Source organism: Homalodisca vitripennis, chromosome 4, assembly GCF_021130785.1.
Source record: "Homalodisca vitripennis isolate AUS2020 chromosome 4, UT_GWSS_2.1, whole genome shotgun sequence".
In the NCBI taxonomy this organism is placed as follows: Eukaryota; Metazoa; Arthropoda; class Insecta; order Hemiptera; family Cicadellidae; genus Homalodisca; species Homalodisca vitripennis.
The window spans coordinates 45901392-45915024 of NC_060210.1; the positions used below are offsets into that span (position 1 = coordinate 45901392).

General features: G+C 33.2%; 1 protein-coding gene across 1 annotated transcript; it reads right to left on the bottom strand.

Moving 5' to 3' along the window:
* Positions 1-9848: 9848 nt before the first annotated feature.
* On the bottom strand, positions 9849-13243 carry LOC124361430. Its single transcript, XM_046815479.1, has 4 exons — positions 13112-13243; positions 12783-12926; positions 11146-11298; positions 9849-10095 (listed from the first exon to the last, which is right to left on the bottom strand). Exons 1-4 carry the CDS (start codon positions 13232-13234, stop codon positions 9934-9936), a joined length of 582 nt encoding a protein of 193 aa, XP_046671435.1. The 5' UTR covers positions 13235-13243; the 3' UTR covers positions 9849-9933.
* Between the last annotated feature and the right edge of the window lie 390 nt (positions 13244-13633).

The window sequence follows — 13633 nt, forward strand, 5'->3', positions numbered from 1 at the left end:
ATCATATTAATAATTGAGATGCTGCTATACAGGTAGACATATACGGCTATATTTGGTGGAGATTTTATTAATAAATATGAATATAACAAAATAATAGTGATTAAGAAATTAAAATATTTGGTATAATAGTGGTCGAGATACGGCTTGCACAGGTGGACTTCATAGTGGTTGAAGGATATTTGGCGGAGTGGATACTTGAGTTTATCAATTTAAAGCACCAGAAATTGATAAACTGGTGACAGAATAGTGGTCGAGATACGGCTTGCACAGGTGGACTTCATAGTTGGTCGAAGGATATTTGGCGGAGTGTATACTTGAGTTTATCAATTTAAAGCACCAGAAATTGATAAACTGGTGACAGAATAGTGGTCGAGATACGGCTTGCACAGGTGGACTTCATAGTGGTCGAAGGATATTTGGCGGAGTGTATACTTGAGTTTATCAATTTAAAGCACCAGAAATTGATAAACTGGTGACAGAATAGTGGTCGAGATACGGCTTGCACAGGTGGACTTCATTAGTTGTCGAAGGATATTTTGGCGGAGTGTATACTTGAGTTTATCAATTTAAAGCACCAGAAATTGATAAACTGGTGACAGAATAGTGGTCGAGATACTGCTACATTTGGCGAACATTATATTATTCATTATACTGTAAAATATAATAATATAATAGTGGTTGTGAAATGTATAAACTAATTGACATAATAATAAACGAAATTTTACAACACGGGCAAAATAATAGTGGTGAAGTTATACACTCGAGATAGTATATAAAATGTTTGTTTCTCAAACTATCTTGAATAATTTACTATAAGTTAGTAATCTCTCAATACTCTCGTGGCAAACTATAGATATTGCTTAATATGAAAATCTGATCAAGGTTGAGTAAATCAAGGCAGGATCTGCAGCGCAACGTTCCGAATCTCAATTTGTCTGTGTAATCAAGCCAGTCTTAATCACGGTGACGAGCATCAGATATCCTGTATTTATTCATCTCATTCCTGTTCGTAATGGCGTCCAGGAAGTGACTAGAAAAAACTATGAATACAAGAAGAGGAAATTCTTAAAATTAAACACTAATGCCCGATAAAATTACTTTATTTACTGCATATGATATGGATGAAACAGTCTAAAGATGGAAAATTAAATTATTTAGGTTCCTAAGATGCCAGAAAAATTATTTTTTAAATCTGTGGAATAATAAATATTACCCTATTTGTCATTTACGGGAGATTTGTTGCATTCCCTCCTATTATGACCCCCAGGACCAAAAACCGCCATAGCCAGAAAATGTAAATACATACACACACGCACGCACGCACGCACGCACGCACGCACGCACGCACACACACACACACACACTCACACACACACACACACACACACACACACACACACATCGAGGTATGTGTTTATATATTGCAAAATGTATGCTTATATACACGATATCTGCTGGAATTTTCATAAACTTAAATTAAACTTGGTGCAGAGGCAGATTTTGCATAATAGAGTTGGTTGAGTTCTTTTACCAGTATCGGCCTACGAAAAGTTTCAAAATAGCGACCGTTTACATTTTTGTCCACTATTTTACCTCAGATTCAAATGATACATTGTTTAAAAGAAATATGTAATTTTAGACAACTTAATAATCGAACAATTTTTAAGTTCCTGGCCGTTTTTTATCTGCTGTTATTGGAGGATCGAGAAAGGAATAGTTATATTTATGTTATTACGTATTATAAAGCAAATCGAAGAAAATATTTTAGAATGTGTGGTAGTTTACAAAAACATTTGTTCTTACTTATTTTTTTACCTCGATAGGTTTTGTAGATAAAAGCCGTTTCGAGTAGTATACAGCAACACTGCGGATATGAGGCTGAACGATAATAAAGAACACTTTGTTAACAATTAAAATATACGAGTGAGACATGCGATCTGGGCAAATGTAACGTTTGGAACTGAATCTGCTATAAGACGAACGATGCAGAAAATTGCAATAATTAAGTATTATAATATGTAGAGATAAATATTACGAGTAATAGTTAAAGTGCGTTGGAATCATGAGAGTTAAAAGAAGTTAAGTTCTTTAATGTCAACAGTAATGGGCCTACTCTTGTATTAAAGTAAAAGAATATTTCAATACATAAAACTATGGAAATATTTTATTGCTATAGTAGTAGTAAAATTTATTTATTTATTTAATAATATATATTTGTTATATAGTGTTGCAACCGGAGTTGATAATGGGTGACAAGGAATGACTAAATTATCATCGTTAAGTTATGAGCTAATACCGATGTCCTAAAAGCGGGATTTTATAGCTTATAAATAAGGTTAAAGCTTTTAAGTGTCTTGTTTGCTAATAAAAATATAACTTTTTACAGAAATATTTTTGAAAATTTGTGTTAAAAAACTCAACTAAGTACTTTAAAAAAATATTGTTGTGGTAAATCAGAAGTACAATTTACGATGTTTATAAACACATAGTAAATACAAATGAAGGGGTAAATAATTTTTAGAATGCTGATATCTCAGGAAAGACATCCCATCTATGATATAGGACACAGGGCAGAAAGAATACGAACGCATAATTTTTGTGAAGGATTATTTTTATTGTAATAAAAAGCTATTGGAAGCAGTAATTTAAAGTTGTATTTTAAACAAACGGGCACAGGACGTAGACATACGGTTGTCAAATAATATACTTTTATAAACTGATTAAGTCTTACATATAACTTTAAATAACTAGAATATTTATTTTTAGGATTATACATACTGCAAATCTGGAGGACACTAAGAGGAAATGAACGTCCAGACCGTGAGGAATGGACTGTCTAGATGACAATGGGAGGAAGCTCTCTGTCATATCGTGAGCAACTCTTACACTTAGAAATAGTACATTATGTACTCTCTACTCGTCACTATTACAGATTTCCGTTTGAACGAATGTCTGTAATGAGATTGGGATCTCTTCAGACGAAAATGACTCCAGATTCCAGAAGTCAAGTTTGAGACAGTTTCAGATGCCAGACGCTGCAATTAAAGGGAGGTGAACTGGAGCTAAACTCAAAATTAAATCATTACTTGCTAGGTACCTGAGAGGAAGTTGAATTTTGGCTGAAATGGAAGCTCTGAAGCGCGTGAATTATTTAGTTATCGTTCGTCTAACGAAAGTAATAGAATCTCAATCTGTAGGAGGTATTTTTGTAAACCTTCTGAAATCTGTGCCTCGTTCTAATCTGAGGTCCGATAATAAGTTTATACTATATTCGAACTTTCTTTAAGAAATTTCCGAGTTCACCATTTTACCAAGACCTCCTTTGGTATAACCGTGTCCCATTCTTTCCACATTGTTCAATATAAGTCAAACATAAGTTACAGCTAAGTTCTCTGCAAATCTAAGTCCGACGAACTGTGTCGGCATACAGTCTGCAGACTAGTTTGTTGCTTGGCTTGCTGCAAAGTTTACATTGAAGATCTTAAAGCAAACTGCCTGAACTCATGATGTTAATTGAGAGCAACTACTTTCCATGTAACGTGCCTATGTATGAAGTTGTTGGACATAGTGTTCCACAGTTCTAACACAAAATTAGAAGTCACACAGTATGTGAAAAGAATTTAAGTAACAGCTGCTTTACGTTACTATATGTATTTTGGTGTCATTGTGTTATTTGATACACCACGGCTACGGTTTTATCCTATGCATGTTGGCACGGAAACGCTATACACAGGTGATTGTGTTTTATCGATGGCCAGATAGCGCAGTTCCTGCTATGAACAGTTTGCACGCTACAAAAGTGGTCAAATATGGAGTTAGTAATGGAACTGACTCTGGCTCTGGCATTAGGTAACTTGGTGCGGGTCGTTTTTGGACCCTATGTCTGATTATTTTGGAGAAAACTAAACGAATTGTACGAAGCAATATGTACCTAACACTTTCAACCCCAAGTGAATAATTTTAATACATGCATCAGCCTACCTTTAATGTTATTTCGACTCCAAAAAAGGCTGTCAGAATAATAACCGAAAGAAGAGTCGTGAAGACCTGCGTTCAACGAGTTGCAGACATTGACTTTAAACTGCTTCTACATCCTTGAAACTGTGTCATTTTGCTTGTCTAAATGTGCCTTAACATGGGACCGAGACATTCACAGTCACAACACAAGAGGCTACTGGACGGTAGCGTTCGAACACTTGTCATGTTAGTGTTGTAATATAGTCTGTCCAACTCACTCAAAATTCAAGAAATGCTCAAGGTACCTAAGACTCGCCTCAAACGAATTCATAGCATCAAAGGCTTTTTATAGTGTGAGCGAGTTCCTGGCATATAACTGGGAGACAAATTATTTCGGAGATTGATAATAACGTGGTGTCAAAAAGGGAGGTAATTGGCGAGCAGATAGAAACTGAATGAATGCACCTGTTTATGTCTGAGTGGATGAGTAAGTGATAAATTTTAGCTTATTTTAAATTAATAATTGACCTTTGATATCCAATTCATTGTAATTGTCTGACAGCAATAATAAATCATATTATTATTATATTACTATTACCTATTGCTCAGATACTTTACAATTATAAAATTGTTTCATGTAAGGTCTTAGCTTAAATGTAGTATTGATTAATCCTATTTATATTATTCCTATTAATATTTATTATTAATCCCGTAATTAGTTGTTACAATCGATGTCTCACGGGCTGAGTATGAAATGATATGCCCGTAGATTGCATCACCAGCTCATTTGTATCAATTTGACTTTTGAAGACTTTGATATATTTGATTACCTTTTTCAAGCAAGGCAACATTATTAGCCTGATGTCATTAGTAACGCATACCAATAACTTAGATAGGGGTCTATACTTCACTTTATCTTGGTCTGAACACGGCCCTCGTTTGCTTCGTTTCTCATGTAATTTAGGGAACCATGGTCAGATTCTAAAGTGATCACTTTGATCACTATTATTCTCCTTTAGTAGTAAGTGAGGTGCAAGTATCTCTTTACAGCTACAATCTCCACAGGTGAATAAATAGTATCCTTGTACACTGGACAGGTGTTAAAAAGTTATTTAGTAAGCAGCAAATGTTAAATTCATGAAACAACAATTTTGGCAACATTCGCTATATCTGCGTCCCACTGCAGTCCTGTGGTCCCAAAACCCCAAACTATCATGCGTGTAATGTGTTTCTAATGTAAATGTGTCTAAATCAGACAGATAAAAACAGGCTTTAGCATGTGTATCGATTTGACTTACACGTGGCTTGTCAGTCGAATTGATACAGATAGGACTAAACTCTTCGTAAATAAATTTTCCTAGACTGTAGAAAACATTTAACTCTTTAGGCCTGGGGCTGTCCTTTAAAGCTACGCTGAATGTTCCTGTTTCCTGTTCAGATTTTCTATCTGTCCACCCATTTAATATGTGGAAGTTAAATAATGTAAACGGGGCAGTATTGTATTTATCAACGTCAAAATAATTCTTTAATCTAGTATTTCCACCTTTTTTTATTTTTTATTCCACCTTAGTTTTTCCCTTTAAGATGTGGGTAGTAATATAAACGAAGATTGGTAATGGGGGAGAGAGAAAGACTATACAAATTCAAGACAGCACAGTTTTATTATCAGGCACTCTGGTAACAGCATTAGAAAACATTGTAAATATCTGCGGTGGAACTAAAGCTGATTATTATTACAGGGTACGTCTGCTTTTGTAATCAGACAGAGCCACCTAGTACATGTTGTGCATACAATTATTAACATTAGCCGATATAATGATCGTGTTATTTCTAGCAGTGTCAATGAATTTTAAAAAATCGGTCTTTTACAGGCAAAGAAGTAAATACAGTAAAGAAGGTAAACTAATCTTCTTGGTTTAACATAGAACGATAGTATTAAAAACACTTTTAAACAAAGGTTGTCTGTGTACAAACAACACAATAAGTCTGCATTGAATTGGAAAACCCGGATAAGATAAGCTTTTTGTTGTTTCGTCCGCAGATAACAATAATCAATCTTCATTTATACTATGTCAAAGTGAAAGAATCCAGTTTCCATACCGGTAAACATAAGCGTCTGAATCAAATTCTGGATCATTACACATCGTATCAAAGTATGTGTAACTGTTGTTACTTTGTTACTCGAACACAGTATTGACTTAAACCAACAAATATATAAAATTTCATTTGCTTGACTTATCCTTTGTGTAAGTTTTATTCTGCTTTTTCAAAAATAGACCAACTAATGAAAAATTATTTTTGCTATGCATTGTTTAGTTACAGAAAAACATTACTATACAGTTTGTCTATTTTTACCCTAAAAACAATTAAATTTACAGGAAAATCGTTTGTAATTTTTTTGTTTATAATGGGAATTAGTCGAGTTAAAAGTTTTACTACAATCCGAATGGCCGAGATTTTTATGTTAGTTTAATTAGATCAGGTAAGTTTTATTGGTTCAGACTGACTGGGGACCTTTTCAAATTCGTGTGCAAATACTGCCTCTATAGAAAATTTTAGTTTGGATTTATTACACGTAACGGTAGTTAAAGTGTTTGCAAGGTATACATTTATATATTTTCAGATTATGGTGGTTTTGGGGTGCCAGGCTCGGAGAAAATGCAATAAATGTCCCGGAAGTTCCTTCATGTGGGTGATTTATATAAAATATAGCTGAAGCTATGCATTATTAAAATAATAACCGTCATAGGCTAGGTCATATTGGGAACATTGAAATTTATACCATAAATAAATATCTACTTTTATACACAAATGTTTTATTTTTCATATTTCATAGAGCGGCCCACAAGAAGTCAGCTGAAAATCTTAAAGCGACCATTTGTCGAGTAGTAGGCCTACATCAAATTAAAGGTCTCAATGGGGTAAATAACCTGAACCTGTTCAATTTATACAACGTGGCAGTGGGCAGTTACAAACGTGAGCTTGTTAAAAATAGCTTTATTGTATTCTCTTAACTAGGTATAATAATAAACCAAACGACACTGTGTATTGGCAACGGTCACTTACATTTACCTATGCTCTATATTCCTTCTACACTGTATACTCTATTAACTCCTAATGAAACTGTAGTGGATACATTGCGGGGGTCAGGACCATATTTAACCCTAAAATAGTCTGTCCAATCCAAACAAATTTACGGTAGGTGCTGTAATATATATTACGGCACATCCCATTACCTCTACTATCGTAAACATAAAGTGACTATTATACTCGCTCTGACTATTACCATTCAACACAGTCAATTCCGCAAACAATTTTCACTAATTTCCTCCTGTTCATATTTGTTTAAATCCTTGTTGTTAACAGTTGTTTTATTCGTTTAGTATCCATTTAACACTGCGAGATTTGTTTTCTTATCCTCCTTTTAAATAAGGTACGAGTACACCACACCACATTTAATGTAACCCGGTTTGGATGAAGTCACTTTGAAAAGTCCTAAATCTCTTGAAGTCTACATGCGTTACTATTTTGCTTGTTAGAATTGCATAAGTTTCCACTCGGTTTGTTTACAAATTTATTTTTTTATAAATAGGTTTTCTCTTTGTCATCACGGTTATAAGAACGATGTAAAAATTTTCGCTAACGCTTAGCCAAATCTATTGGATAACACACACCATCATCGAAATCCATGTTATTTGCATAGAAATTAAGCTTCATGGAAGGTTTCATGTTATAGGTCAGTTCGTTCTTGAGATATAGTGCAGACAGACAGACTGACATTTTCCAGCCTCTTAATTGATAGGGTTTGCTAGCGCACAGCCAATAAAAGATGAAAAATGTACTATACAATAATTCTATAGCTAAATACCTGACATATTTTTAGAAATACTCTAAATGGATATATCCTTCTGGGTCTTACATTCTGGAAGAAACTCAAATTATTTAAGGAAAATAATAAATGCAATATGTGAAGAAAGTGCCACCCCTCCTCGCGGGTTAGCAATATTGTCGGCCTCGCTCAGTGGAGAAGGGCGTGAGTATTGGTAGAGCGCCAGGACAACCAAGTTCTTGCGCAGTGACAGAGGACTACTAAGATTGACGGATACCCAGATGGTTACGGTTTGCTCGGTAATAAGGGCGCCACCTTGTTGATGGGGTGTGATAGTCGCAGGTCTCCAACAAGGAACAGTTTCCTGCCCTCAGGTATGCTCAATCGAGACCACTACCATGCACGCAAGAACTATTAGGTTTACGACACTAAGCCTTAGGTACTTAAATTAGCCACAGATTTCGGTTGATTATTTTCTAATAGTAAGTTGCAAGGTCTCTAATTAAATATCAGGCAATTAGAAATTAAAACCAATATTTCACATACTTCATTCTGTATTGCCTATTTCTCTCACAGTGCTAAGGTCTTAAACTAAATAAACAAATATTTATTTAACTTAACTTAAACTTAACTCGTTGGCCAATTGAAATAAAAATACTAAAAATTATTACGGTAGGAGCGCTCCGATTACTAATACAAAATTACAGTGGCCAAAATCATGATGACCATATTCCTGAACTACAAAATTACAAAACAATAATTCACATGAATACATAATGGCTAGACATTAAATTAAAGTTGAGTCCCATTTGTCAAAGTTCGGAACTGGATCCACCCTGATGCAGTTATTTAGGCCTAGTTCGATAGGTAGAGGCTCCACAATGACATTGACGGAGTTAGTCCGACCTCCCAGGGGAGCACGATGTAATAAGTAGTGTAAAGTCTACTCACCAACTGGGCGGACCCAAAAGACACACACGAGCCGTCGATTGTATCGTCCGTGCAATCCAATATTGAAACTTTAATTTCATAAAGTCAGTTTTATTCATTTTCTGCCGCTCATTGAAATCAGTAAACACTACTTATCTTCAATCATGAAAACAATGTCAACCTTAACTTAAAAGAAACCAGCTGACTAAAACAGCAACATCTGTCACTATTGTTGGTGTGTCTAACATACTCGTATTTAGCTTACAGCGGCCAGTAAAATGTAAAGAAACGTTTAATGTATAAACATAAGTACATTAAAAAAGCGCAGAATCTGCCAATTACAATGATATATAATATTGGTCTTAAACACAAAGCATAATTATTCTGACACAGAAAAAATTAATTACGTTTGTTCTTACTTAAACTAATTAATTACAATAATTATAGTAAAGTGTATTGAAGTATTAACATAATGCATTAATGTATGCACTTTCACGGCAATGGTAGGTATAAATTTCATGACAACTGCCTTTACATTATTCTGAGTAAAACTAAATAATATACAAACATTAGGACATAAAGTTACCGATTCAATTATTTATAGAACAGTTAACAAGTTTAGTAAGGAAATTTATGAGAGACGATGCAATTGTTACGAGATAATATCTCGGCCTAATTATGTACAATTTACAGAAACAATTTGTGGTTACAGTATTTGAGCTAAATGTTGTAGAACACGTATTTACAACTATTTATCTCCGTGAACTATTAAAAGACTAGATTAGTATTAATTTATTACAGCTAACGTATTAATTTCCTACGTTTATCGACAGGACTTGACAATCTTACTACGAGGCCCAAGGCTTAGTTTACCGTAGATATTTAATTCTGTAAAGACAAAATTATTATACTGAAATTTTACTAACTGACATACGCAAGCGACAAAATATCAATGGCATGGTAATGGCTCACCTTAGCCTAACTCCTTTATTTGAACAGCTGATTGGCGTCTAATCAGTGACCGTTCTGTTATTGCAGCAACAATGAATGCGCGCTTCTTCATTTGGATGTAAAATTTCGTTATGTAGAGTGATCAGTTCTATATAACAATTGCTCAGGTAAAACAGAAAAGTACACGTCACAAAAGGGGTTTATTAAGAATTATGTACTCAACTATATTGTCCACTCACAACAATATAATATAACAATAAACACTCTCAGTGAGTTCTTGATGAAATATTGAAGGTGACGATGACGCAACCAACTCTCTTCCCCGTTCTGTAGGCGACAACAGTATCCCGGTATCTGCTGTACGGTAGTTTAGGGAATTTGGACATTCTTAGTTCCTTTAGGGTGAAATCCTTAAGGTTGTATCTTCCCTGAAAATGAATACGTTTTGAATACAGTTTTATAAAATAAATGCAAGTTTTAGTTACAGAATAAGATTATACAAATTATCTTAAACTTATCTGTTTTGAGAAGGGTTGAAATGTTGTGTAGCACCACAATTTTGACGTCTTAGGGTACATGTGAATGAACATAAATTATCTCTATAAAAGGGTAAAAACTATGATTTTAATTGAAATTGAAAACGTGCATTACTTTCGATTTGCAATAAAACAGTGCACACAAAAATTAATGATTTTTTATAAGTTCTCTATTCTGTTACAAAATCTCATTGCTGGCAAATCTTATTCCTTATAAACGCAATTTAATATAATTTGCTCTTGGCTCAAAATGTATATTCTTGGATTCAGCCCTGTGTTTAATAGCTTATGTTATTTCAAACTCTGTCAACCGAAATTATTTACTTTAATTAATATAAGATAAACTTTATTTACAATTTGGAATTGGTCGGTGAGCCTATACAATGCTTGAACTAGTTTTCCCAAAGTTAAATAGGAAAACTCGACTAAAATGGTATAATTCGCTTATTTTCTCGAAAGCAAAGCTTATTGCCTCGCGATAAGCTCTGAACCCCCTCACCTCCCCACGCTTCAACCTACGCATGTACTGTCCCTGGTCAATAGCAGACTTAGTCCTGTGCAAAGAAAGCGATAAGACGCCCATTAGTTTACACGAGTTCTCCAAAATATTTTTACTGCTCTTCAATAAAAAAATAAAATCATAGAAATATCTAACCATTCTTTAAATGGCGACTCTTAATGTTGTAATCTTTTTCGTGTAATGATTAAGATGAACATTTTATTTTCTCTCACACATGGGTAGAACATAGTCTGTCTGCATTGAGCTAAATACATGCTTTACTTAAGATATTTCACTGTTAATTTAGATATTTGTTATCAGTGTTCAATAAAATCTAATTTTTAAAGGAGCATGTAAAAACAGAGCGTACTACTTTTTATTATTGAGTAATTATCAAAGGAAGGCATGTGCAAACTGAATTCTATGTTGCACGTACAATTTACCTTAGGCACTGGACACAAGGTAATATTGTAGGCTTCAAACAGACCAAAGAATTCGGGGAAAGCTTCTGTAGTATCTGAACACCCTTTGGTGAAGTTGGTTTTCCCCAACAGTTTCCATCCTCCATTTACCCAAATATCTACATTGTGAATTCCCTGTAATCAGTAAGGAATGTTAGAAACATAATAATATTAATGTTTATAAAGTGCCTTAAATAAATAATTTGATAGTAAACGTTGGTTGGAAAATACGCCTTTGTGGAATTTTTGATTTATTTGCAAAAAAAGCTTTAAGGCAATTAAATTTAAGGAACCCTGTTGAAGTTTATTCTAAAACACTCATAAGCGCACTATATAATTTCATTAACTATATACCACACAGCAGATTATTAAGGTATAACAACAATAATAAGTAGTAATTAAACACGAAACAACGATGGTAACCGAATATATATTGATTTCCATAACATTAAATAAGCAAGTTCAATATTTAAATTGGTTTTAGTTTGAATAAAGCCATTGCTTAAACTGCTTAATTATGACTTTCCTTCATAATTTAACAGTTTTGTTTACGGCTAACTAGTGGAATCTCAAAGTATAATTGATGTTTCTAAGTGATTGCACTTGATTTTTGTTATTTAATTTGTTCTAATTACGACTGTTGTGAACGATGTGTCATTAAATGTGAGATGGAAAAACGAACATCATTATTCCTGTAGTGTTTCTAAAATACTATTTATTAACTTAAAGTGAGCCAATATTTTAAAATAATTTTCATCTTAAATAAATAAAGATATAACTGAAATTTATTTCTAGTAATATATCTGACGATTAGGCACCACAAACTCTAACATTTATACATTTTTTGCATAGTATTTTTGCACTCGCAAGAATGAATAAATGTTTGCTAACATATACGAGTACATTCATGTAGATAAAAATATTTAAAGACATACAAGTAATGGAATGATAAAAATTAGTTTTATTAAAGCACAAAAACTAATCTTAAACTATCCGACGAGAATTTTGAAATAGTCTGTGAAATAACAAGTACCGTTACTAAAAAACTATTAGTATACAATTTCACGTAATTCATGTCTTAGACATTTAGCAGACTCAAAAATAATAATTTGTATAGATTTAATAAATATTGAACGCAGTTAAAAGTGTTGAGACAATTCGTTCAATAAAAATTACCAAGGTATTTAATATAAAATAGATTACAAGTTAACTAATTTTTATGTGTATAAGCATAGTTAATCCTAGATAGTCAAAAAGTTATAACTCAATATAACCTTACGCAGATTATAAAATTATATGATTTTATGTCTTGCCCTCCCAGTAAATAAGTTATTGTACAAGATTTTTGAAAATATTGACTGATTCATATTTATTGAGGATTGCTATGGAAAAATCAAGAACATTTTTGTTATTTGACTGTGGTTATAAATTGTTATTAATTGACAAATTCAGGATGTAAAACGATTTAATAGTGACTGCAGCAAAATAAAACTAAACAATGATTGTCGACACATACAAATTAATACAAAAATAAGTTAGAAAAAACATTAAAATGCAATAAAAATATGAAGCGAAATAATAAAAAAATATAATTTGTTTAACCACATTTTTATACTGACCCAAACTTGATCATCAAACGGCATCCTCAACTCCAGAATCGTATTACACTCGGTACAGTTTGGACCGTTTGGAAAGAAAGAATAATCCTTACTTCCAACATCTTTACAGTTTTGTATATCCCTAATGGTTATTACGTAAGAACCCTAAAACATACCACCATTTTAATAGCATCAAATAAATTGAATTCAAGGTGTATAAAGAAATAAATTGCTAAATAATCAAATCATGTAAACTTATAGGATATGTGTGTGTGTTATATTTTGTAAATAAGCCAAACACTTTAAAAACAAATGAACAGTTACAAATTATATATATGTAGTAGTCATACAAATATAGAAGGAACTCCAAAACTAAGAACACAAGAGAGACAATTCCACAATGATAACAAAAGCAGCAGTCTACCGGGACAGGCTACTACAGCAACACAGCGGCACCAGTAACACGAGCACATTGTGTTGTGAGATAAACATCTCTTAGCTGACTAACAGTCACGGCAAGGTTTCACATTCTACCTGGTGTATATTGTATTAACGCGGCCATGGTTACAAAGTACTGTAGTTGAAATGTCATTGATATTACAGGAATCCTCGTTTACTTTTATATTTATTGTTTACTTGCTATTTAATATGTTGCATGATTTTACAATACAGTACATGAGTTGTGAGTCCGTTTGCACTCTATAACCACACAATTGACTTTTAAAATCTATAGAGACGTGTTTCCTGGGAAAGAATTAGATCGTCAACCACACTATTTGTTTTTTTTTTTAAATTTGAGTCTCATATTCTCTTAGTATGTAATGTTGTAAAATATGGTATTATGTTTTGTAGTACTAATCAGTTGTTTTTTA